The 27,955-nt window shown below is 35.5% G+C and overlaps 1 protein-coding gene across 1 annotated transcript; it reads left to right on the forward strand.

Annotated features, from left to right (window-relative positions):
• Nucleotides 1-642: 642 nt before the first annotated feature.
• On the forward strand, nucleotides 643-27,621 carry LOC114127035 (paired box protein Pax-5). The gene is made up of 10 exons (XM_050201842.1): nucleotides 643-1,059; nucleotides 4,360-4,525; nucleotides 8,049-8,246; nucleotides 18,485-18,867; nucleotides 22,290-22,396; nucleotides 22,509-22,740; nucleotides 23,000-23,107; nucleotides 23,804-24,043; nucleotides 24,307-24,414; nucleotides 25,411-27,621. The coding sequence occupies exons 1-10, from the start codon at nucleotides 900-902 to the stop codon at nucleotides 25,638-25,640; spliced, it is 1,932 nt and encodes a 643-aa protein (XP_050057799.1). The 5' UTR covers nucleotides 643-899; the 3' UTR covers nucleotides 25,641-27,621.
• The last annotated feature ends 334 nt before the right edge of the window (nucleotides 27,622-27,955 follow it).

Here is a 27,955-nt window from a genome sequence, read left to right on the forward strand (position 1 = left end):
GGCACGCTTCGACGCGGCAAATAAATAAAAAATTGTCTTCTTCTTCATCGCATAAACCGAACGAGTAAATAGGATTAGAGCTCGCAATACGAGAACGCGTGCAATGCAATGCAATACGATATTATAATACGCAGTGGTCTGGTTTAAAAATAAAACCAATGGTGAAAGATCGACATTCATCTACTATTATACTGACCTGCAGCCTTACTACAATAATTATATATAGCTGCGAGTACGGAAAAATTATTTGAAGTCAGATTTTTCTCGTTCGCACTTTCGTTGAAAATCACACGGTCGTATGACTTAAAATAATCTTTTTTTCATCGTTGTTTTGCGCGTATTTATATCATTTTTGCCGTCTCTCTCTCTCCGACGGCGGTGGCGGCGCAGCCGGCAATCGCACGTATTATAATAATATTATAATACATAATGTTATGCAAAAACAGATAGAGATAAAATAGTATAATAATACGATACAAGAGGATAAAAAGATGAAAAATCAGACTCCGCGGACGACGGGGGTGTGCGGGGGCAACGGTGCGGGGAGGTGGCCGTCCCCACCGCGCAAATCCCTTTGTCCCGCCCACCGGCGGCGGCGGCATATAGGCACCACGACGACGACACGGCCGCCGCCGCACATAAGCCACCCCGGCCGGTCGTCGGCGGCGGCGGATACACATATTGTGCACGTCGTCGCGCGCGCACACACGCACACCGTTAGTCGTATTCGTCGTGGTCGTCGCGGTCGTCATCTCGTGTCGTCTCTAAGTCTCGTCTCGTATATAGTTAGTCGTCGTCGTCTCACATCGCATAATCGTCGACACGGGATCCGCACAACCCCTTCCACTCCCAAATTATCCTGCGCCCCCTCGCGACTCGCGTGCGTGTTATGTGCCGGCATGGTGTTAGGCGGCGATTCCGTTGTCGGTGAACTCGGCGCGGCCGCCACCAAACTGGATCCGTCCTGCAACATCGGACTGTTCTCCGCGCTCAGGCCGGCCATGGACCTGTCGACGGCCGCGTACCGGTACAACCAGAACATGATGGAATACTACACGTGTGAGTACAGCATCCAAGTGTCCGCGTGACGTTATGATGATTTCGTAGCGATAGAGGGTATCGCGATTTTGTAGGTCCTGCAATGTTTCCTTATACCCCGTCGGAAGTAATGACATTACATGACTATCCAATAATACTCGAGTGCGAAAATAGTACGTTAGAGTGGTTCGTTCCAAACTTAAAATGTCAAAAAGTCAAGGGTCGTCTTTTTGTTGTGTACTTACATCGTGTCAGAGGCGTTTTTCCAGTATAGTCCTATACAAATATGCGTAGGCGTCACGCGATAACGTGGTACACGTGCGTTGTGGTTCACAACTACCATAGGTAGAGTGTATTAATGATTGTGTGACGTGCGCCTAAATATTTGACCACGAAAAATATCAAATTTTCAATACCGTTCGATAGTTGGAGACCTTTATAAGCTCGAACTGCTTTATTGACCGAATTGATTGTTGTCACCGATTACCTATAATATTCGATTATATTCGTACGCGCATTGCAAATGTATTCGTGTATTGACCATAGGTCGTTGAAATCAAACGCGACCAAATAATGTCCATCAACCGGGAAGACAACGATATCTTATACCCGAAATATATTGCAGTAAAGTTCGTTTTAATTTTGTCGTAGGTATAAGCGCACCAATTAGCCGGAAAAAGCGCTCGGGCTTGATTGGCATAATAATAATACAACGTATGCAACTCTCCTGGCACGATATTTGGTACCGTCCAATTAAGATTTCTTCTCGGTCCATTCGAATAGACGACAACGGTTCTTGATTGTCTTGTAGACCAGACAAATAGTCATTTTTGTAAACCAAAAATAAAAGATTTAATTAACCACAAATTACCGAAGCTGCCGCTGTTAGTGGAGATCACAGTTGAAGCTATTTTTGTTGTTCATCGTTTTTGTGTGTTTATCATGCCAGTACGTTTAAATTTTAATTTTACTAAAACTTTTGAAATCGTTTAGACTTGACTTGAAATCAAAAAATAAAAGTAAAATTGCTTTTTTCGTTAATACATATAAATAACACGTTTATTTTCATTATTTTCTGTATAATTTAATAATTGTAAAGGTTTTAAAATTTAGAATAATCGGTAGATTCATCGTTATATATTACTCAATTAAAAAATAAAACGTTTAAACAATACCAACATTACAAATGTACTTTTTTTTTCTAATCCATTAAGTATCCGAAGTAATTCGTTGTAATATCAATAATGATATCATCATGATTATATTTCAGACACGGGGCGACCAATATATTATATACATTGCATATACACGTCGAGTGGTGTGTGCGCGCGTGGCCCTTTAATCGACACTCGATTCTATAGGGTAGATTCATTAAAAGCAACAAGGGCGAGTAATCCCAAAGGGCCAAACACTCTTAACAGGGATAAAACTGCAATCTCTGTGTTGGAAAAGTTACTGATTGTTTTCGTAACAAAAACCGATCCAATGTGGGCAGTTTATCTTTTAATGCACACTACATGGTGTGTTTTTTTACGTCTATATCGACCACCGGAGTACACGTATTTTTATTATTTTATTTTTTTAAATTGAATTGTAACGCAACTCGAAATGGCAATGATATAAAGTTTTGTTAGAGATAGCTGCAGTACCTAAAAAGTAAATAAAATAAAATTCACATCATAATATACGTTATACTGTATTTTAATATATTACACTGTAGGTACGGTACTAATGTATCCGTCTTAACGTCCTAAATAATACACAGTATGAATTAATATAATATTAAAAATATAATCATAGAGACGAGTCGTTCGATAACTTTAATATATCGATACCGCGGTAGTATATTTATGGCGAGGTCGAGGGCTCTTCACCAAATAAACACTGTTGCAGTTAAGCCGTAGTGAAGAGGCGTACGTAGGTATATTATTTACACGTATAAATATAAATTAGCGGAGGTTTATTGTTTTCACGGCGGCGCGGAGACTCGAGAGCCACAACATGTCGACCCTTAATAGCCACCGCCCTCTTAACCCCGTCGCCGGTACTTGAGGATAATCTGCTTAATTCGTCGGCCGACCCCCGCAAAGCCCCAAACGAGATTATCTCGTTAGACCATCTGATACGCGCGCACACGACTGCGGGTAGTATTTTGTTTGTAATAGTAAACGCCACGTACCACACCCACAAACACCCACAAAACACAAATATCTACACACACACACGTGCAAACGACCCAGCATGATAGATTTTTCGTATGATATGTATTATTATTATTAGTAGTATATATGCGGAATTACATTGTTGGCCGGCCGAACCGGACCTTTTCACACTTTTCGACCGTCCGATTCGGACCTTCCGCCGCCGCTGGTCCGCCACTCGTTATTATTGTGAGCCCGTTGTAAACAAAACGATTGTATTAAACCGCCGCACGCGTTCTCGCACAATGCAGCCAGATGTTTTAATTAAAACGACGAGCTTTACCCGTAAATAGGTGAACAGCAATAATATTCTATAGATTAACAATAGTTATATTTCAATATCGTGTACACCACGAATATTGATCATACCGTACAACTCGGTAAACTGAAAACCGAACGTCACTAGTTATTATGCTTTTTTACAATTTCCATCATCGTCAAAATTCAAAATATCGTCATCGCGGTCGCAGTCACGCGGCGTATAGATAATAATACTATAGTTTAGAACACGTCACGATGGGAATATGGTCGTCGCAGTGTAAAAATGTCGAGTGAAGTGGACGTTCGGAATGTATATTATACATTGGTACTTATTATAATACGTATAATATCATATCAGCGAGTAAAAAACCGGGACAATACGTGATTGTGGTGGTATATAATAATACAGTATACGCACTACGATCGTTCGACGTATAATGATACTTATAGGCGTATATTATGTGTAACAATTATCGGTTTTTGGCGATTTTTTTTTCTACTCGACTTTTTGCGGTGTGGATATGGGTATATAACGCGGTGTGCGATAATAACCTGTGTAAATACGCGAAGACGGCACGAACAAAAGAATAACGCGTTGATCGAATCGTCGTGTACCCATACGGTTATAATACTCGTGTACCTATACAATAACAATATTATGTATGTATAATACGTACGCGATATATATTATTATTGTCCACAGTATAATATATTATAATAATAATATATATATACACAGCAATATAGCTAGTACATAATAATATTTAATACTTGAAATCGATCCTTTTGTTTTGTATCTTCGCCAAGGCTATTTAACGAGTACACACACTAACAGATTATTATTTATTGTCGTTTGCAGGTCACGGCGGTGTAAATCAACTGGGCGGAGTGTTCGTAAACGGCCGACCGTTACCGGACCTGGTCAGGCAAAGGATAGTCGAACTGGCACACAACGGGACTCGACCGTGCGACATATCAAGACAGCTCAGAGTTTCTCACGGATGCGTTTCGAAAATCTTGTCCAGGTAATTTAACTGTTGAGACGAATGACGATTGAAAATCGTTAATTTTTTCCAATCGCATATAATATGGATTAAACAGTATTATAGTATGTTGTATGTATCCCATTCAATTGTTTCGAGATCTCGAACGTTAAAAATATCACACATATTCTGCGAGCTGTGGCGGCCGAAAGCTCTACCGAGCGAAATCAACTCCAATTTATACAATATATAATGCGTATTATTTATCATATATCTATAACCACTGCTACAGCGAATTAAAAAAGTCCTAATACTTGCGGGTGTACCATAAGAATAAGCAGATTATTATATTTACCACTAGATTAAAAACCTTTTAAAATAAACAACCAGTGACTTTTTATGTTCCTAAGGACGATTTCCTTTCTTCTCTGGTATATTCATATTTATTTTTTTAGTAACGTTCAATTCAATATATGAAACAATTACCATAGTATACCGGAACCAAGATAATGGATCTACTCTTTCGAGCCTCAACCGCAACCGATGTCCACGGATTTTTCCCCCGCTTCCGGTTCTTCCTGGGACAATATCGTCCCTGTATAATATATATATACATTTATATTGTATTTGTTTTTTTTACAAACGTACCCTAATAAAATAGAGAAGGTCGTAAAAACCATGTCGCCGCTATTAATTTTTATGTTACTCTCCCGGTCTCTCTTGTCCGTACGTTCTATACGCGAATCTTTTTGCCATTTATTTTTTTTTGTTCGCGGAAACGGGTTACGCGTGCTGGTGTATTACATGCATTATGCATTAAGGCACAAGTGGACCTACCAAAAAAAAAAAATTCAAGTACGCAAACTTCATATTGTGTCTATACAAATAACACAATATATGTACATATATGAGTGTATATTATTTCACGATAGAAATGCCCCAAATTTGATTTAAAAACATAAATTGTTTTTGTATAATCTATATGATAATATACGCCGTAATCAAGCGCGTTGAGCTTTCGAGTATACTGTAGTTAATAGCATATAATATTTTCACACCATTAAATAAGAGCCGTCATCAAAGTTATTCATGTGCATAATACGATTGCTATAAACCACGATTAAAGATAGTATCTTGATATTAGCAATATTTTTAATCGTGTTATATAAACTTACATTAAAGATTTATATATATATAATATATATATACAAATAAACTTACGCTTCAGCCTACCTCGCAACTCACTGTAAGAACTTCTTTGAAACCCGACAGGAAAATTGTAATTGTTCTACTATCTGAAATTATTTAAATATTATATTTTCATATCTTCAAATTAAATCGTAATGTCAGAAGCTTTATTGTGTAATTAAATAACATACTGTTAACATTTCAAAAATGTACATTATTGTACCTATAATACCTTTATGCGTGTGTATGTTAACAAATACAAAAAAATAATAATTTCCAACAACTGAGGCGAGAGAACTATTCGTATAATCGAAAACTGTCTCTCTTTTTTTTCTTTTTTTTTTTTTTGTATTTTAAATAATATAATACACTGCTACTGCGTCGTATATTATACGTATATCACTTAGAGTATCTCTCCCATCCGATCCGTTTCTTCCGCCACCGTCTCCCGTCCCTCAGCCGCTGCTGCAGGCTCTGTCGCAAGTTTCCGCCCGACGCGAGTTTTATAATAACATTAACCGCGGCCGCGTGTATTATATCCGTGCGGCGGCTTCTGGGAAGTGTCACCGCCTGCGCGCGCGTGCCCAGGCTAAGTGCAAAATTGAGTTAGCTATATACGCGCGAGCACGCGGTGGTGTATAATACGGTTTTAGTTCGGTCGGCGGCGGCAGACCTCTAATAATAATGATAATAATAATAATAATAATAATAATAATATACGCGACGAAATTATTATATTATATAGGGTCGGCTCTGTACGTATATTATACATTTATAGACCGCGGTGGCAAAAACAACCGTGAAAAATCGTTGTATATACGCCCGTCCCGCGAACAATGATTCTCGATTATATTATGTTTTATAAATATGATTTCTAACACACGCGCGAAAGGGTTGCCCGTCGACGGGACCGTATATAATATTGATAAATTCGTGAAAATTAAAACAACTACGATACATCCCACGGCGGTTTCGATCCGCTATACTATTTCACATGATATTATTATAATAGGCATATATTAGGTAATAATATTATAATATTGCAAATCATCGTGCACGTATATACGATATTAATTAGTAATTGTATCACTTGGTGTGTCGATAGGTAGGTAATATACGGTTGCTCAAAAATAATAATGTATATCATAACGATCACTTTCACGATATTTTTTTATGTCCGTCGATTTTATGTGAAGATGGGCTGCTCGGATCATATAATAATAAACAGAATATGCCACTTTTTTTTATTCCGTATAGTATACGATAATAATAATAATATTATAATATCGTGTGGCTGCAACTCGAGCGACGACTGTAACCGGGTCGGCGACGGTCCGGTTTGCGACGGGGAGGGGTGGGTGAATTAATAATCGTATATATATCTCGCGGCGACCGCGCGTCCAAGAATAATATATTATTTTCGAGTCTGTGTATTTTTTCGGATGAAAAAAATGACTTAAGACTCTTTGTGATTTGCGTACACCGGGATCGTATTTTCGACTCTCGTGATTTTGGCTCAGGTGTAGACATTGACAAACTGCTACGTACTATAAATACCACTTTAGATACGGAGATTTTGGGGTCGAAAAAATACACCGCTTTAGAAACACAGTTCTAATTTAACGACTCGTTTGTTCCAATTAAGCTGCTCTGAACTTTGCGTTTTTAATGCGTCGAGACAATATTGTCAACGCGATCACTGCGGCGTGTTAATTGAACCGTTCTAATAGCAAGCTGACTAATTTTTCCCAAGCAGTTATGGCTTTTATTTTTTAATTTTTTTTTTTTAAAGCGTCGTATATTATTTTCAATACTCGGACTAAACAGCTTCAGCGATATTAACATTTCACCGCGTTCCACGCCCGGCATGCAAATATTTTTCAGTGCCGTTTTTAAAAGCACCGGAAACAATGGTCGGACCTACATGAATAGACTAAAATCTGCATTTTCTATATACTATACGCGGAACGTGGAAAGGACGAAAAAATTACAATCTTCCAAACACAATGATAATATATAATATTATGTGTGTGTGTCTGCGTATATTATTACTATAATAAATAATCACTATATAGCTCCTTTGTTTTAAACGGGATCGTGTCCCGGAAGTAGGGCATCTTCATATGCATATAATGACCAACGGTCATTTTCCATATCCTGGTGATATGACCACCGTCGCGGGGAGAAGGCCTTTCATATGGTAAAAAGGACGCATTGTTTTTTGCAGCACTCGGAGGTGTGCCTTTTACAGAAAACCAAATGCGATGATCACGAACTCAAAATATGCGCGGCCACAATTGCAATCATATAATAATTTATAATATTATGTAACATTATTATGTGTTATCGAAAGTTAACATTTTGTGCTCATTTTCAGGTATTACGAAACTGGTAGTTTCAAAGCCGGAGTTATCGGAGGTAGCAAACCCAAAGTGGCTACAGCGCCTGTTGTAGATTCCATAGCGAACTACAAACGAGAAAATCCTACTATGTTTGCTTGGGAAATCCGAGACAGACTGTTAGCAGAAGGCGTTTGTACTCAAGACAACGTACCCAGCGTTTCGTCGATCAACCGGTAAGCAACATTTATAATTTTATAATATACGGTGGCGATGGTATAAAATATAAATATTAAAGTATAACCAAGAGTATTAATATATATATTGATTAAGTAAATAGGTACTTGAATTTTAAATAAAATAATTAATTAAAGATAAATAAAAATTGTAGGTATTATAGATTTTTTAAATTAATTTAAGTTAGGTTAGCTTAGCTTTTTAAAATGTATTAATGTAAATAAATTGTTATTTTTTTTCGAATGACGCTAATAATAACCCATATGTCAAAAATATCGTTTTATTCCCTTTATTTTAAATTCAACAACTTGTTTGATTAAGATAAAGACCACTGGATTATTACAGTAACTTGATCGAGGGGCCATTAGAGATTACATGATTAGATGGTGATAGAAAGCAATAACAATAAAAAGGGTGTAACTCCCGGGGATTGGAATATGAACGAGGGGGGGGGGCTGGTAGTGTATATGTTTTTATTAATCGCAAAGTAGTAGAAGCGACTGCACCCGAGGGATTCGATGGCGTTTTAATAAAATTCCTTGCCAATACAACACTATAATAAATTTATATAAAAGTACATACGACTGAAACAAGAACATTTGCTATACCAAAACAGCGGAGCACTACACATAACACCGATAAATGTAGCTGTATCGAATGAAAGTATGAAACTTTTTACTTTTGAAGTCCGACATGGTCGTGTACGATTTGTCGTAGACATTAATAACTACTGTTCAATTAGTAACGCAAATAGCACCTTCGATAATAGCCCATAGGTAGCAGATAAGTAGTATGTGTGAATAAATCAAACGCGGATTCATAAAATTCGTCATGGAACAAAGAAGGACCTACAGTGAAAACGACAACGGGAAATTACGTAATGATTTCTTGGTATTGAGAAATTTCCAATTCAAATTACTGATAATAACCAATACCTACTATTATGTATTTATATGTAATAATATAAAATAAAATGAAACTAATAATATCACACCCACCCAAAAAATAAAATGCCAATTATATTATTTTTGTTCATTTACGGAACTAAAAGCTTATCGAACACTGAAACGCTGAAATTAATTTTATTTCGTCTTATTGATCAAATAGAAATACATAATATATTATGCAATATATTCTCATAATATTTTTTAGTTCCAATACATAATTATTAACATTGAAATAATTTTATATTTTTTCATAAAAACAAAAAACAACAAAAACCTACATTTAAAAAAAATTGAAATATTTTTAAGCTCAATAAAAAGTAAAAATAACTAAGAATTTAACTGTAACAAAATAGTACACTATTATTCATTATTATAATTATTAACAATGCTAATGATATACGGCTAATCAAGTATAAAAATACTCGTGAAAACACCCCTTAATGTAACTCGATACATGATAAAATAATGTTCGTCGATGTTGTCTATTTAAAATATTCAGCGCTGAAAATAAAAACCCGTATTAGACCTTTGAACGTCGAATAATACATAACACATTACAATGTTTAAGCTTCACTAAACTCGCATTGTTATCGATCATCGTCGTTGTCGTCGTCCGAGGCTGTTAATCATTGACGGCTAGTCGAAACGGAAAGACCGGCGGCGGCGGCACATCTGTTGTGCTGCAAAAATCATCGGGTCGTGTTATTATTATTAATATCATTATCTTCATAAAGTCGCGCGGAAACGCGCAACCTGTTGTGTGCATTTTTCACACCCTCGCACTTCATGTCGGAGAGAGGTCTTTTTATTCCAGTGGTGGGCGCGCGCCCCGAGTGTATAATATATACACGCACACACTCAGTGTACACAAGCGTACATACGGCTATTTATCATTTCCGTGCGATTGAGTCGAAAAAGGCTAATCTGAAAACGATAACACTCTGTGCACGGAATCGTGATGACTCGATGACTCAATGACCCGTCCCTCGCGTTTAACGACGCGCACCATCCGAAAATCACATTTCACAGTGGCGAGTTTCTATGTACCAGCAGCAGCAGTAGCGTAAGGAGTTCAAATCGAGCGCGAGCGTCCGAGTCAAAACACGCCACATGTGCGACGTTTCTACATCGTAAACACTTTGGTCTTAGCTCTTGAGTACCTTAACAAATCGTACGAGTGATACAGTCATATCATCAACAAGTAAATGGGTATAAAACTGAAGCAGTTATACAACAGTCGACCACACTGCAGGGCCACAGGAACCGTTTCTGCAGACACGGTCGAATACGGCTAGAGCATATATAATATAATTGCGTGCGTGTACAAGAAAACGAATGCAAACCATGTATAATGTATATAATATAAACATATATATGTGAGTGTGTGCTTAAAGAAAAATAGAACAAAAAAACACTTTTGTCGAACGTAGTCGTCGTATATGTATACGCGCACACACCGACACGGCAAATGGGAAAAGAAACGTGCACTGGATTCTTTGCGATATCGATCTCTCCCTTCTTTTTTTTCTCTCTCGACCCTTTGAGCAGCCATTCACCCCCGTCAGCGTCTTCTCTTCCAACCTAAGTCACTTTCCTCGACTTCCTCCTTAACACACACACACACACGCACTGGCTATGCCGCCTGCCCGCCGCCTCGCGTTCCGACCGGAAAACCGTGGAAAATTGTACCCCTTTGGAGTTTTTCGCGTGCGACAGCATGCCAGAATCTCTGCGTATATTACAAACCACTATATTATTATACCGTGATGCAAACACCGTATGTGCGCTTTGCACTCTTTCCTTCGGCTGCAGGTTTTTATTATTCGATAATATTATTAACAACGTTGTGTCTAATGACGGCGTACTTGTGGTCGAGATGACAATCTACCCTAAAAACTAGACCCTCCCCGTTAGATCGTTTGTGAAAATCCGACGACGATGGTTTATTAAATGTGACAAATCGACTGAGGGTGTGGACCGTACATCATCACGAGTAAAATATGCAGTGATCCGAAGATGTTATCGGCATCGCATATGTCGGGCTTGTAGCATTTCAAGCATCTATCTCGTACTACGACTATAATATGCAGTATCCAATGACAAAGTAACGCGAAAATCGAATTACCATGTTCATTATATATTTATATCCCGAGGTGTACAAATATATAGATCAATAGTACTATACTATATATATATAGGTACCTATACTCTCAACGAGAGAGCCGAATACCAATATTGGCTCAGTTGTATTTTTATTTTTTTTTTATCTATCGTACGTTTCGTACACGAAAACTGGGCACTGAGCTAGTGGGGAAAATAATAACAACACATACAAGCACAATGGCGTTTTCCAATCTCTTTCCCACTCCAGTATCCACACGAAAACCGCAGATTTGCCACGGTGAACTGAACCCGCGTCATGCTAAACACTTTAACAACACTATATAACCACAAACGTCACACCACAAAATGTGTCCTATAGTGTCGCAATAATATGGCTGAATGAGTACAATATGCTCGAATATTAAATTCGTGAAATTTTATTCTTGTACAATATATTAAATAGGCAGGTACCATATAGTATACCTGCGCTGTAGTTTTCCCACTTATGCTCTGTAGATTAAATTTATCCGTAAAATTTTGTACCTACGATATTACATAATAAATAATAATAACTATTTAGGATCTAATACATACATTATTTTATTAAATATATTACAAAATTATTACATATTTTCATATTCAATTATAAGTTTCATTTTTTAAGTAATACATATTATTACACTAAAATTATGATATGCGTATAGTATATAGATACATATTTAAACTAAAAATGTAAAAAAAAATATATCTTTTAAAATATAATTAAATATTTGAGATATTAAAAAAATGATTTATTATACATTTATATCTTATTAAAATAAACGTCGAAATGTGTTCATCTCTAATAAATAAATTGAAAATACGGTATAAATTTAAAATGTAATATACTTTATAAATCTATTTAAAAATAAAAATGATTATATAATTTACGTATAATAGTTGTGGAAGTTTATTTTTACATTTTTCATGATTAAGTAAAGCGGATTCATATTTTTAACAAAACTAAAACTTAAAAATAGAAACTTTTTGAAAATCATAAAATCGTGCTTGTATCAAAACTTCTATTTAATTTTTTTAATAACTTTAAATAACTTAAAACAATATCTAATATGATTTTTACTTAAATCGTTATATGCAATTAATTAGAGCATTACGATTTCGAACCAAATAAGAAGGAAATAACTAATAAATAATAATAAAATACAAACAAATATTACATTATTTTCTTATTGTAAAAAGAAGTAGGTATAAAATATATTTTGGTAAAGATAAACATTATTGTATTAAAAATATATATATAAATATTACTTTTATAGTTGGTATATTACTTTTTAAGTATTAAATTAATTAATTAGTAAATAGTACTGTTTTATTCCGATATTAACTCGCTAAACTTTATTATTTTTAAGAAATAAAATCTATCATTTTACTATGATTATTTTAACCTACAGATTAGATAGTGTATAGTGTATTTTGTATACAGTATACACATATATTTTAATGAAACAGATAATAATAAATTTATGTTTTATACTTTTACCCTACAATATGTCGTTCAAAATTATATAAATTTTATAAATCTAAAAAACAAAATAGATTTTCTGAAAATCTCTATTTATTTTCTTTTAACTAAAGTAATACACTGACATAGTAACATGCTATGTAACATGTAAGTTAAGAATGCGACGAAGAAATACAAAATAAATAAAAACAAAACTCTACGGTCCATTTTTTTTTTTTTTTAAGGGAAGTAATATAATTTTTCAACGAGCCCAAAACACATCTACGAACAATAACAAGCCAATGTATCGAAAAGAGGGCACCTAAAATAATGTAATTTTCCGTGTACTCGAACTGCTGTATGTACACGCATAATCTGCGATTACGACAGCGGTGTATGTAATACGCGGGTCTGTCACCAGTGGCTCATAGTGGCGGAATAACGACGACAAGGACTTAGGGTCGCGCACCCCTTACGATAATCATAATAATATATAACGGCAATAATTCCACCCCGACGCCACGTATCCGGCCAATCGGACGCGGCAAATACCATTAAAACGCGACCAATCGCGTAGCTCGAACTACTTCTATCACCGTACCACGGCAATATAATAATTATTATTATTGTTATGTACGGTACATATAGTTAAAGAGTACATGCTTATATTGTTTACTGTATTATATATAGGTATGTCAATGCTGGTTCCGAAACGTACCGAGAATAATGTACTCGGACAAAAAAAAAAAAATCATTAATATAAGGTTGGACGGACCTCTTCGTATATGATCATTAATATTATATGCTGTATTGTGTTTGTTCTACGATTATTGCCATGTATAATATAAGTACTACAGTAAAAACAATAATAATTCGTCCAGCGTGCCCATTATTATTGATTCAATATATAGTATATCACGTAAGACGCTTTGTTATACTTACACAGCAATAATAATACTTTAGTACTAAGTCCATCACAACGGCGTAACATTTCATATACTCGCCGTTCGAAATAATAATTGATCCGAAACCGAAAAAAAATTTAACTGTGAAACGAGCATTTTGCTTGTTTTAAATTTTTTTTAACGGCATTCGTTTTGAGATAATCGCTTAACCGGAAAACCAATTAACCCAGATTTCGTTTGCATCCTAATAGTCAATCAAATCGCAACTGTCACTTTAACCAAACACTATATAATATATATATGTATATTATATAGTATGTAAATAGGTATCGACATTGCCAGTTTCTAAATCACTCGGTGGGTACGTTTTTATATTATTTTATTCGCAATTAACGTGGTAGATATATACTAATTATTATATAAAGCATACTTCGGGGTCCATAAATATATTCGGTTAAATATTATTATATAAAATAACCTAATTAAAATAAAGCTTTTATTATTTTTAATGAGTACCTATTGCATTTCAACACGTCTATATCACGAGTAATTTTTAACGAATTTGTATTACAAAATATTTTAGTGTATATGTATAAAAAAAAAATAGGACAAATAAATATTGTTATAGAAAATAACAGATGACTGCAATTATATTGATTTCAAATACTGACATTGGTTTTGTTATTATGATTCTTTCACTTTCTCCTATTCGTAAAAGTTCGGCACACCAATTGAATGAACTTGTAAACAGTTCAAGTCAAGTTTAAAACTTAATTTTCTAATGAACTTGAAATCCAAACTAGGTATTTGGTTTAAGTGACTGTTGTAATAATTTAGCTTCTTCCAGTTAATTTAAAAATAAATCTGTAAAGTTAATTTTAAAGTTTTGTTTAATCACACTTTAACCTTATACTTTTCTTATATATACATTTAAATCGCATCGTTTACTAGGTATTAATTAAAAATAAACTTATAAAATATATCTATGATGGTATAATTAAAATATGATAATCATTACCAGATAATGATGGAATATTTGTATGTAGTTCTTTTAATCATTATACGCATTACAATGTTATTAATTAAAAAATACAGTTGGAATCTATGAATCGGAAAAAAATCTATTTTAGTACCTATTTTTAGTGAACCCACTAGGCGATAATAATCTTAACTTGATCATATCCATATCGTTATATACTTTATATTACAATTAATTTATATTCAAGTATAAAGTATTTAAGTGTTATATATGTACATATTAGTAAGTTACATAGAAATAGATATTGTGATTTTATTTTTATAAAACAATTGTTTTGCACCGAAAGCTAAAAAAGAATTAAAAAACTTGTGAGTTTAGTCAAAACTCGTAAAACGCAACGAAAGAACATGTACAATTTATTAATTTTACAATACGAGTAATTAAAAAAGGAAGATCGATTTCAACGAAAACGTTTATTTCACAGGCCATTTCGCCTTAATTATACCTACCACGCACATATTTATGTAATGATATAATGCGTGCGTCGTTTTATTAATACAATACTAATACACATGCAATAATAGTAATAATAATATGCGTTGCGGAAAATCTCTAGACATCGATTTATTTTAACTGCGAGTTGTTATACGGTTGTTTGAGACAACTACTCGCAGCCACCCTAATCCAAAATATCGAAAAAATACCCCCTCACTTCACATCCCCGTCGCATCAACACCATCGGGGGCTCAGTTCTCCCGGCAAATCGTCGCGGTGCGTGTTAGCTCGTGCGTTTCGAGAGGCTTTTCTCGGGCGAAACGTGCGCTGGCTTTCCGGCTACAAGTGAAACGTTTTACTGCGGTCTGCGCTTGCCATCATCGTCACATACGCGCATACGATATTTAACGTAGGAAACACGGTCGGTGATCACTGCTGCACCAACGTCTTTAGAACATAATACGTATAATTTTATGTTTATACATTTTATTATTATAATATATGTATGTATGATCCACCGTCGTTCTCGATGTATTATAAACGTACACAAAAAAAAACTATCGTAACGCACTCGGCTCGACAGGGACTTGCTTGAAGAGCGTCCGTATGTAATGTGTGCATGTGAGAGAGTCTGTGTGTGTATGTGCATCTGCCCAAAGACTCCCCGCTGATCATTGTGCGCGTAACTCCGGCAAAGTCAGTTTGACTTATGCATTTTAGCATTTATGTGTGTGTGTGTCGACGATCGCTGCAACCGACTTCACTCCATCAATGCGCCATTTGCACAATATGATATATAAGGTTCATACAATAACCATAAAAGGGACGTGTGCCCCCTCTCGACGGACCCTACTGAACGTTGCAGCAGTTTATTATTGTTATTATTATTATTACTATTATCATATACTCGATGAACATGTTTGCCCCGCGAAAACCTCGTTCACAAAACTCATTGATATGCCATTATATTATAATATACCACCACACCACACACTCTCAAGATGCAAACACTGAATATTATTACACTACGTATTATTTACCACTCGACTAAAATTTTAGCGCGTGTCTTGAATAAAACTTAATGCTGCGAGAATAATAACATATTATTATTATTGGGTATCGTTCTATGCATAGTTCGAAACAGTAATTGATACTATAATATTTGTAACTGTGCTAAAACATTATTCAGTCAACCACGTCAAATACTATATTTATTTGTCGAAATAAATAACGTTTTTTACTAATTTATGTCCTTAAAAATGTAAAAAAAACTATGTACCTAAACATGTTAATAAACTTAATTTTGGTAAATAATAATCTTATAACAAATATAATTTTTGATAAATTATTAACCTAATAATTTCCCCAAACATCATTATATTATTATAAATAAATTGCACTGAAATATAAGATTTCAAATTATTTATACTAAAATATTGTTTATAAAAATAATATTATAAGTTATAAACCAATATATACGGCAATACATTATGTATGTATATAAATATTATATATATATTTTTTTTTATTTTTATTAAAAACATCGGCAACTCGCCACTGAGGTCATCTGTTATATCCATATTCCCACAATATTACAGGTGATTATGTAGTGAGTTCACCCTCATATATTATTTTTAACTAACCCAATATTTAATATCGTTTTTACTATGTATTACTATTGATTATAAATATTAATATTTATAACCAATTGTAATACTGAAATAATATTTCAATGATAAACTATTATAGTAATTTAATTTATAAAATAGCAATCCGATTCTCTATAAATAAATATAAGTACAGGGCTTACTGTTTACTATTAATTTATTAAATGTACAAACAATTAACTGTTCACTAAGGGTTATTTTGTGTTATTATCTTTTTTTTAAAAAAAAACTTTACCTGTTGACACGTCCGGTCACGCGTTCATTTATGTCAATAAACAAATAGAGAAGTAACTCCGTTTAATTCCATGCATTATGTTTACTAGCTCATAACAATTTTTGGGGAAAATGCGAGTAGCTGAATAATATATGATTGTCAAAAACAAAAGTTGAAATGGCCCATTGTCCGCACCATCGGACATACACAAACAGTACACTACACTAAATAATATAATAACAATAATCACTAAAATCCCGTGGTCGAATAGTTTTTTAAAGCAATAGTTTATGTATAATAATAATATAGTATATTGTTATATTATTGCGTTTATAATTGCCGCAAAATTTAAAGGATATTTTTGACATTCGAACAACAATGGAGGGGACGCACATTAAATTCGCTGTCGATCGGAATGCATATCATGAGAAAAATCGTGGCTTTTGTCTCAGTGCGGGACGAGGGTGGTGCGGCCTCCGCGAAAGACCGTAATAAATTTGCGGGACGATGATTAATGTGAATCGTTACAGTATTAAAAACTAGTTTGGGAAAAAGGACTCACGGGAAGAGAGGGCACGTGCCCGTCACTGGGCCGGGCACGTGCGCACCGAGCTTCCTGGACTTATGACAATTACCATAACTGTTATTGCGTTAAGTTATTAATCTACTCGATATAGGTTCTCTCGCACCCCTTAGCTCACTTTTTTAATTCATAAGTCACCAGACTGTTATATAGTTTCTCTCTCTCTCTCTCTCTCTATCTGCGTGCATATATAGTATAATATAAACTCGAAACGCGTAACAACGCAAACGATACGGTGCGGAACATCGTCTAATCAAACGCAGGAGCGCGTGTATATAGCGAAATAATATAACGTGGTCTATAATTTTCGGTACGGGGAAAACGCAATTCCGCACTTAGAAAACTTTTGCGCGCACAGAAGGCGATCCGCTTCGTCAAAAGGTGTGGTGCGCATTGCCCCCTTTTCCCCGATACATACATATGCATTGTATATATCGTATACGTTGTTTCTGCGGGGTTTTCGGACAAACGGACCGCGAAGCTTTTAATATAGTTATGCGCGCATTGTGCCGGCGCGTAACTTTTGGCCCGAGTTTAAAAGTTGCCGGTCCCCGAGGAGTAGCGCTGGTTCCACCGCTGCTTTTTATATGTTTGCGCGGCACAACGACTGCAGCAGTCTCCGCAGTGGCGAGTGTATGCGTGTGTAATATATCATTATGTTGCGCCCGGCACAAGTTTTAGTGCAACTCGCCTGAACGACGACAATAACTATTATATAATGTTTGTTTTCCGAACCGTTAAATATGCTCATTGCCACCGGGGCTGCTGCTTAATTATTGCACCCACTTAGCTACTTAAGTATATCCGGTCTAATGTTTAACCGTCGTGTGTTGTTTTTTCCAGGATCGTCCGGAACAAGGCGGCCGAGAAGGCGAAACACGTGCATAACCAACAGCAGAACCTGCACCACCATCAGAACAGCAACAGCAACGGTAGCACGGGTGGTCCACCGAGTCAACAACATCATCAGCAGCAGCAACAACAGCAACAGCAGCAGCAACAGCAACAGCAACAACAAGGATCCGGTCCCGTGTCGGTGATAGCCCACGCACCGGCCCCGCAACAGTCGGCCGGAGGTGGCGGTCACCTCCACGACCGGTACAGCATAAACGGTATACTCGGTATACCGCAACACGATCCCAACGGTAACGTGACCACGGCCAAACGGAAACGCGATCTGGACCATCACCACCATCACCAACAACATCAAAATCACCATCACACGGGTAAGCCTGATTTCCGTTAAAGCTTTTTTATAAATACCTATAAACGCGTGTTTTATCCCCGAAAGCTGGGAGCATCAGATAATATAGTTTTCCGCAAAATTTCATGATTTACTTAATCTAACGTGTTGTATAAACATAAGATTATACCTTTATGTATTGGGCATGCGAAACACCGCAACACTAACCTAACCAGATTACCGGAACTCGGATTAATAATAATGTAACGTAACCGCTTACCGTTTAAGGTTGTCGAGAATGTGTGCGCGCGTGTTTCAGTTTGAAAACGGAAGAAACGGGGGGGAAGCAATGTGTGTTCTCTTTGAATGAGTTTTTAGTGGATAGAAGTAGTAATATATGTAGTGGTTGAACGGCGGAGGTGGCAGAATCGCAAGAGTAGGAGGATAAAGAGGATAACGATGACGACGGCGGCGGCGACGACGACGACGACGAAGGGTACACCGAAAAGTTCTACAAGCTATATTGTTACCTAGCAACGCTCCATTACACCGCCATAGTTGTCCGGCCCGCGCCGTCCCTCTGGGCGAGGGCGACATCCTTCGAAAGCTTTTACTTCACTCTCCTCCTACGTATACCCTTAACCTCGCCCGCCTTCCTCTCGACCACCGTCTTCCTCTTTTCTATATACTCGTATATGTATATACATAAATATGTGTATGTGTGTGTGTTCGTTTTCCAATAAGTTTATACCGTTGCCGTCGCCGCCGCTGCGCTGGTGCAGTCGCTCGGTCGACCGTTACGAACATAATAATATATCCCCCTCGTCTCCCACGGCTGCTGACGGTGGAAGTAGAAAACTACTTTCCACCCAAGTGCGTTACAGCCACGTCGGAAAAGTCTTCGACATTATTACTATCACTACTACTACTTCTACTACTAATAATAATGATAGTGTAGTAGTAGGTATATATATACTGCACTGCTACCGTTGGTCTTTCGACTACATATAGTGCGTTGAGAGGACGAAAAGGGGTAGACGTCTAAACTACAAGCAACCTTATCTATCTACTTAAAACACAGTATCCTCATAATCTTTTTTTTAAGTACTTCTACCGTCGTTTACTATTTTTTAATATATAAATATTTCTACCGGTATCATAATTCATAATACGTGAATTTGTTATAAGGTACTTAAAGTAATAATTTTTATTTCTATAAAATGCGGATGAAAAGTTACCATACCCCACTTTTTATCGCATAAATAAATTTTTCATAATTATGCCATAATACATATTTACTTTTATTTGAGTGTGGAAACGGAAGTAATGAGATCTACCGTAGGTAGTTATTCGATTAAAATTAATAACTTTTGATACATAATTAAAAGGACAGAAGCACTTTATTTTGTATGTTTTGTAGTATAACAGTTTTTAAGTATAAATTGTAAAAGCCATTTTAAAGTCCAAATAAAAAATGTTTGAAACACAAAAAATATGTTTTTGGATATTTTATAAGCATAATTTGTATCACAATTGATAGCACTTATCAATTGTGATGCACTATACGAATAGTTTCCTGAATAAAAAATTGTGATTGTTTTAAATAATTATTATTTTATATTTTTTCTACATAATAAGAATAAAAAAACACACACACATATAAAATTATTTGCTTAAATTTAATACAAATAACTAAATATTGATGACCTGAATTATCCTTGAATTTCAACAAACGTTACAATAAAATACCGTAAAACTTCGAATAAAATTATATATATATATCACTGAAAATCAAATTACATAGAAGACACTTTATAGAATAACATCGAGCAAAGAAGAAAAAGAAAATCGTGCTCAACAATATTGTATTTGTTTCAATCCACTTAGATTTGTGGAACAATTTTGAGGGTATAAAACGTGCGTTGAATATTATTGTCAAATGGCATCTCGAGCGTCTAGAATTATTTTCCCTTAGAAGATACTTGTAGGCAAACTGCAAATTGAATAGCCGAACGAAAAGCCTTTCACCCTGTCTGGGTATCCGTGTAAAGGGTTTTCTCTTTCGTATCGTTCCTTTCCTTTCGACGCATTAGGCTCACTTTGTACAACGATACGCCATCGATATTGAAAAGGTCCTTTTATACACTTATATTTATATATACACCCGTATACGCTTTCGAGAAACTTTGACAAACTTAAAATCCCTTTTGTCTTCGTCAACCCTTTCACGGTCTGTGTATATCCAAAGTCTTTGTCTATATTGTATTGTTACATAAACAGTATACTATATATATTATATATATATATATATATATATCGAAAGTAATCCAGATAAAAAAAATTTAATTATTTATAAACTGGCTTTTCAATTTAATTAAAACTGATAATTCAGTACTACAGCTATGTCTAACTGCCCAAGAGATATTTTAAAGTGTACATTTTCATTATTCAAAATAAAAAATTCCCATAGGAAGTTTAACTGTAATTTTTCAGGATTTTGATCACAGAACAGATCAGATAACAATAACATTGTATACAATACAATCCCCTATTAAGCTACTAATACTCGCCGGTTAAAACTAGTTCAGAATATGTTATTTAATTTTCATTATGATAGTATTTCCACTACGAATTCAATATATAGCATAATATATATGAAACTATAATTTAAATAGCGTAATGACAAGCATTTTATTTCAAACAAAGTATGATTTGATAATTATTAATGATATACTATATGTATTATTGTTGTAATATTATGCAGCCAGAATGAATACGGTACAATATTAGTTTGTCATAGCATGTAGCAAACTATAATGCACTGTGCGCATGGACAATAATTTCTTGCAAATCAAGTAACGTGATTAACGGCCTTCTTTTTATTTTTTCGAGGGGTAAAACTTGGGAACATTTTCTACTTGGTTCTTAAAAAAATATAATACGACGTGTACCAGCTCCTTCCTACACCGCCCGACCACGACAAATTTAAAAGCAGTCGATAGAAATCGATCATTATTTCTCGGAAAGCCATTACCGTCAAACGCAAAGCGAGCAATCAGATTTATGTCGAATTGACAACATTAAGCGCGCGGGCTCGTGTGTTTTCGGAAGCTCCGGCGGGAGGGGAACACTCGCGTAATTCAATATATTAGTTTGACATTTAAAGCTTTGAATGCATATTCCCAACGGGAACGGGGTAATAAGCAGCGAAACACAATCTGCTCTTTGACCCCGGGGGAATATTTGTGTAGTCGGTGTTTTTATTTTCCGAAAGGGTCAGGACCCGGATGCGTGTGTGGGTATGAGTGTGTGTGTGTGTGTAGTGCATTTTATGTTTATTTTTTTATTTATGCAATCATGAACCGAACTTAAACGAGATGTCCCGGCGAGGCGACACGGTCCCAAAACGCGCGGTTTGTTAAAAATAACCTCGGTGTTAATAAATTATTATTTTCGGTTTTCCAGACGAAAACCGAGACCTGAACGGGCACGCAGACCACCAGCAGCAAATCAAGAGGGAACGATCTCAAGTGCACTACAACGGCGACGCGTCGCTGTACTCAAATGTATCTGTAAGCGCTCGTTTTATTAATATTATTCCGTCTCCACTTATATTGATACCAATAAAATTGAATATTATTATAACGATTTTGACTAACCGTTTTTCTTTTTATTACGTCACAGCTTTGGCCCGGCAAGTGGTGTTTGAAAGACGAACACAAACTGTTCTCAGAGCTGAACGCGGCGGGCGTGACGTCCGGCGGGGGCACGTCGCCGTTCTACGACGCCAACCAGACGGCGTTCTCGGCGACACCGCTGTCGGCTGACCTGTACGAGACCATGCAAGCCCAACCGCCGCAGCAACAGGCCCAGAACGCGACGCCCGTCTACACGCCGCCCGTGCCCACAACGCTCGGTAAGTGATTAATAATATGACATTATTTGTGTGCAACCTGCGAAATATGCAGTTTGGTGCATGGTTAGCCGCCGAGTGCAGTGTATACTGTATAGTGCATTATAACGTACTGCATATATGTAATTATTATGTCGAGTACACTTAGTTTAATATTAACATAATATATTGTGATAGAACGGTAGTGAGATTTTATTAAGTGTTATGTATTCACGTAGAGTGTTTTGTTATAGTTTTGTTTTTGTTTTTGTTTTTCGTCCAGTAGGCGGAGTCACTCCCCTTGCCCCGTTGACGATGCAAGAGATCCAAAAGATGAGTCCCAGTACCGTTTTAGATCATACCCATTTGTCTCCCGTACAATACCACACAGGTGAGTGTTTTATCGCGGCATGACCACCGATCGTGTTGCTGTTTTTGTTTTTAACGTTTAGAACGGGCCGGTCAAAATGGATTTAGTTGACAGTACCGCCAGTGTACATATAGTGCTCATTGTGTTTTATATTCTGTATATTAGTCATGTATACCAGTAGTTATATAAGCTGCAAAGCTACGTGTGTTTAGGATCTTGTTACTTTAGCCGCCCACTAAATACACATTTATTTACCGCCCCCCGTACTCTGTAATAATTCGGGAAACTATTCTTTGCATTCTCACCCCTCGCATAATACTGATAGGTACTTAATTAAATACAGTTTTATCCGAGTAATCATTAAAATTAAAAACAAATGAATATTATATCAAATAGAATAGAGCATATTTCGACCGTGTATATTAAAACTTTTCTTACCGGCAGGACAATATCGCCCAGGAAATAACCTGTCCCCTTCCAAACGCGCACACGCACGCACACACACACCAATGCTAAATGACTAGCCTAAAAATACGCCACTGATTATATATTATATGACTAAATTACACAACATATTATTGAATCATAATAAATTACGGGCGAGTCCACTACCGTGTATTGACCGGGCCGGTTCGGCGTTTTTTGATGGCATGGCATTTTGTTTTTTGTTTTTGTTTTTTTTTATTTACGCTTATCGTGATGGTTTGTCTCGCGTAGATAGCGGTACCGCCCCAGGTGGGTTTAGTAACGGCGGCAGCGGCGGCGGTGCCGGACCTCAGCAGTCCGGCGGCGTCTCCCTGTCGTTGTCAGCGGCGGACGTCACGCCCGCCGGATCGCCCGACCCGTCGAGCCTGACCGTGTTGCAACCGGCCAACAACAACCAGAACAACGGTACGGTGTACGCGGCTTCGGCGCCCACCATGTTACCGGGTTTCACCACGCACTACGCCACTGCAGGTAAGTCGCGCGCCTGCATTGATCATATTGTATTATAATTTATAATGTTGTAAAAACTACAACGACGACGATCTATACGCGTAGTATTATGCTTAAATCGCGAACTTTTCGATTGTTTTTCACTCTTGGTGGTACGCCCAAGTGCCCCAAGTATACGAAAGACTATAGAAAAATTAATGATTTATGTGCGTAATGTACATGACATATTTTTTATATTATTTTGACTTGTGTAATAACGTTTATTTTTGTTCGTTTTTTTTTAGGCGCCGGCACCGAATACGCGTCGTACACGAGCTCGCCCTACAACCAGTACGCGTCGTCCCCGTACGCCGGTTACAGTTACAACCCCACCGGCACCAGCGGTCTTCTCAGTAGGTATTTCGCGTGAATTTTTGCGAATCCGTCAGTAACGGCCATGCGCTGTGTATTATTATACTAAGATCCTTATACGTTGAATTCGAGGAGCGACTCACACTCTTAATTATGTAGTTCTGCAGATATCACCAAATATAGAACGATTTTAGAAATTCCGGAAGACAAAATCAAAATGAATAAAAACTTCATTTAATTCGCACCTTAGAAATTAACTAATTGTCATGTCTATATACACCAAATATAAATAGTGTCCGCTATTTGATCACCATTGCTATATACAAAACATTGTAATATTATACCATTTTCATAAAGCATAATTTGCATATAATATATCCGGAGAGCCTGTACCCTCCAAGGTATGTGTAGCGGATACGTACGGTATATGAGTGCAAAGGGTTAAAAATATGGGGTAGCGATTTTAGTTATTATACCTAAATACATAGTCTACTCCCATAAGACAGACGGCTTGGCCCACCGGAGTACCGAGAGGTTCCCGGTGGTCTGTCATATTAGAATTTGTCATTGGCCAAATGGCTGTGTTACATTATTTTTTAAAACAATTAGGTAATTTTTAATTTCTTTATACTACAAAAAAAAAAATATAATAATATATTTAGTACATTTTTCCGGTCTGAATTTTTATCCCAGGCCGTCCCTGGTGGGAAGGTCCTTAACGCAGGCATTCCTGATCATTTAAATTAATTTGTATTTATATGACGTAGGTATATCCTACCCAAGTCGAGTTAAATAAATTATTATTATTATTGCATGCCTAAATTATCACCGGGTTTCTATAATATTATAGTCTATCGTCTGACATATATTTTTTGACCACGATTTCGTTTCGAGTACCGAAAACATATTACATATATATTATATAGTAACTGCGATCGGTGTATTATGTTATTGCTACGACTGCTGTCATTATATATATGAATGACGTGATAATAATTTACCTGACCTATAACCGCTGTTGCTTTTGTGTGTTACAGATCACCGTTACTATTACAACAACAGCAACGGCCACAATAACAACGCGCACGAGATCTGCGGCAACGAGACGGGCAGCAGCGCCAGCATGGCAGCCAGATCGCCGGTGGCGGCCACGAGGGCCAACTCGGCGGCCTGCGCCAGCGCCTCGTCGCCGCTGGGCAGCGCGTCATCGCCGTGCCAAGCCAACAACCCGGGCGCGGTGACGTCGCCGTACATCGGCATAAGTTAAGAGGAGGACCACACGGAGAGATAACGCGGTCCAGCCATCATCAAAAATACAATATATATATATATTAATAATAAATATTATAACACATAACGATAAACATTGTCGTTATAAATATTATGTTATATAACTCATTTATGTAAAAAAAATAATAATATTACGTAGGCGATGTACAAAAACGATTTGTACGTTGATTAAAAAGCGCACGCAGCAAGTGTAGGTACTGTGCGTGTGTTTGACACGACCATGATACTAGAACGATGTTATGATATTATGGAGTGTTAAATGAAAATTGGTTCTTATTTTGTTTTTATTTTTTTTGAAACGCGGGTGATCGTATAGAGACGGATTTCATATGAAAATTATCAAAATTACCGATTAACGAGTACCGATCATTTTTTTTTATTTTTTATTTTTTTTTGTTTTTATTTATATACGTTATGTATAGGCATTATATTATGTGTAAAGCGAATAACTATTAAGTCATAACTCAGAAAGCTATATTATAATAGATATATAGTGTTTTATAATATAATCGATGAAATATTGAGTCCGATAGTGCATGAATAGCTGGTATACATATAGACACGACGTTAGAATACAAACACGATACTACAGTATTGTAATTATTCATTTGTTTACCGACTCTAAATAATATATTTTCCTCTTATTTGCTTTTTTTTTTTTTATATGTATAGAAAACCAAAGATATATTTATAGTGTTGTTATTTATATTCAGAATCCAAATCGTATGTATATTTCTATATATAAAATATTATACATAATATTATATTAACCGATCAAATGTCAGTTTGTTTATCGTGAGTTTTAATGTTATGATATGTTATATACTTGATGTACATAATATAATATTATAAATGTAACTATATTTAATATATAATTATCACCCTCTATCTGAACATTTTTTGTGACTAGCCAATATATTGTATTGGATTTATGTACTTTTAATTAGATACGTTTAAATTTGTATATCAATGCGGTTCTCTCTTGTTTACTTAATTAATTGTAAAAGACTACCTATATATTGTGTACCTCCACTACTTTTATTTTTATTTTTATTTGAACAAGGAAAACGAAAAAAGCTCATAATTAACGCTCTCTCGAAACAATTGATCTTTTTTTAATGTTGTTTTTAATCAAATTCTAGTCTAATTTTAATTTTATTCGTGTATAATTATTAAAAAAAAAAATATAATAACCAAAAAAAAAATAGGTTATCATATTTTGTTCATGTGCAAATTATTATCTGTAAAATCCAAAACAAAATTTACTCGTCTTTAGGACGAAATATGTGCAATGTCTGTATGAATTTGTATTTATATATTATTATTATTATTATTATTTTATTATTATTTTTATGTATAGGTACATATAAAAATTAATATTATGTATCCTATTTGAGTACTTTTTTAAACATAAATCGAACACACCCTAGTCAATAAGTGATGCTTCAACGCACTAATCAATGCACTTAAGTGATTTTGTACTTACATTTTTCAATTTTTAAATCTTTAGACGTTTTCTATTTATTAAAAATGTTTATAAAATATGTAAAACATTATCTTTATTATACATTTATTTGTTATTTTTGTATTATTTTTTCTTATTTCGATTTAATTGTATTGTAATAATTCTCATACTAATATGTAGGCGTTTCATGACTTCAAACAAATTGTATTAAGTAATTTATTTATTTTATGTTAGAAACTTGACCAGTTATTATATTATGTACTTACTTACCAAAGAAAACCTTTAGAAGATCTTGAAACTCGTTTTAATAAAAATATGATATATTATTATGATAAAACTATAGTGTTGATAAAACTGTATATTATGCATAATTAAGATGTTTGTGGTCCCTTATGTATGCTGTATGACCAAAATTGTACTTAATAATAATGAATATAAATTGTAAAAACAAATTATTATACTTATAAGATAATAAAAGAAGTCTGTTCATGAATATCGTATTATTCATATTAACTTCACCTTACATCATGTGTCGCCAACCATTCGATCTTACTATTCAAGAAGTATGTATGATATACTAAATACATTGTACATAGTATCTATACGCCTGAAAATTAGACTCTTGTATAAAAAAAAGATAGAAATCAAGTAAATAAGCAATACCGATCAATATGATTTTTCAAACATTTATGAAAACAAAATGTACATCCATCTGAAAATACAAATTAACTATAGTATTGTAACACACAGTTTTATTTTCATTCGCTAAAATAAACACAAGTAAAACACAATCAAAACTAGAAAATAAATCTGGCTGTAGCGGTCAA

Source organism: Aphis gossypii, chromosome 2 (assembly GCF_020184175.1).
Source record: "Aphis gossypii isolate Hap1 chromosome 2, ASM2018417v2, whole genome shotgun sequence".
Lineage (NCBI taxonomy): Eukaryota > Metazoa > Arthropoda > Insecta > Hemiptera > Aphididae > Aphis > Aphis gossypii.

Bases quoted from the DNA above. Each gene is read 5' to 3' on its own strand.
- LOC114127035 (XM_050201842.1), top strand. From the start codon at position 900: ATGGTGTTAGGCGGCGATTCCGTTGTCGGTGAACTCGGCGCGGCCGCC. The intron at 1,060-4,359 runs GTGAGTACAGCA...TGTCGTTTGCAG, and splicing joins CATGATGGAATACTACACGT to GTCACGGCGGTGTAAATCAA. The intron at 8,247-18,484 runs GTAAGCAACATT...TGTTTTTTCCAG, and splicing joins AGCGTTTCGTCGATCAACCG to GATCGTCCGGAACAAGGCGG.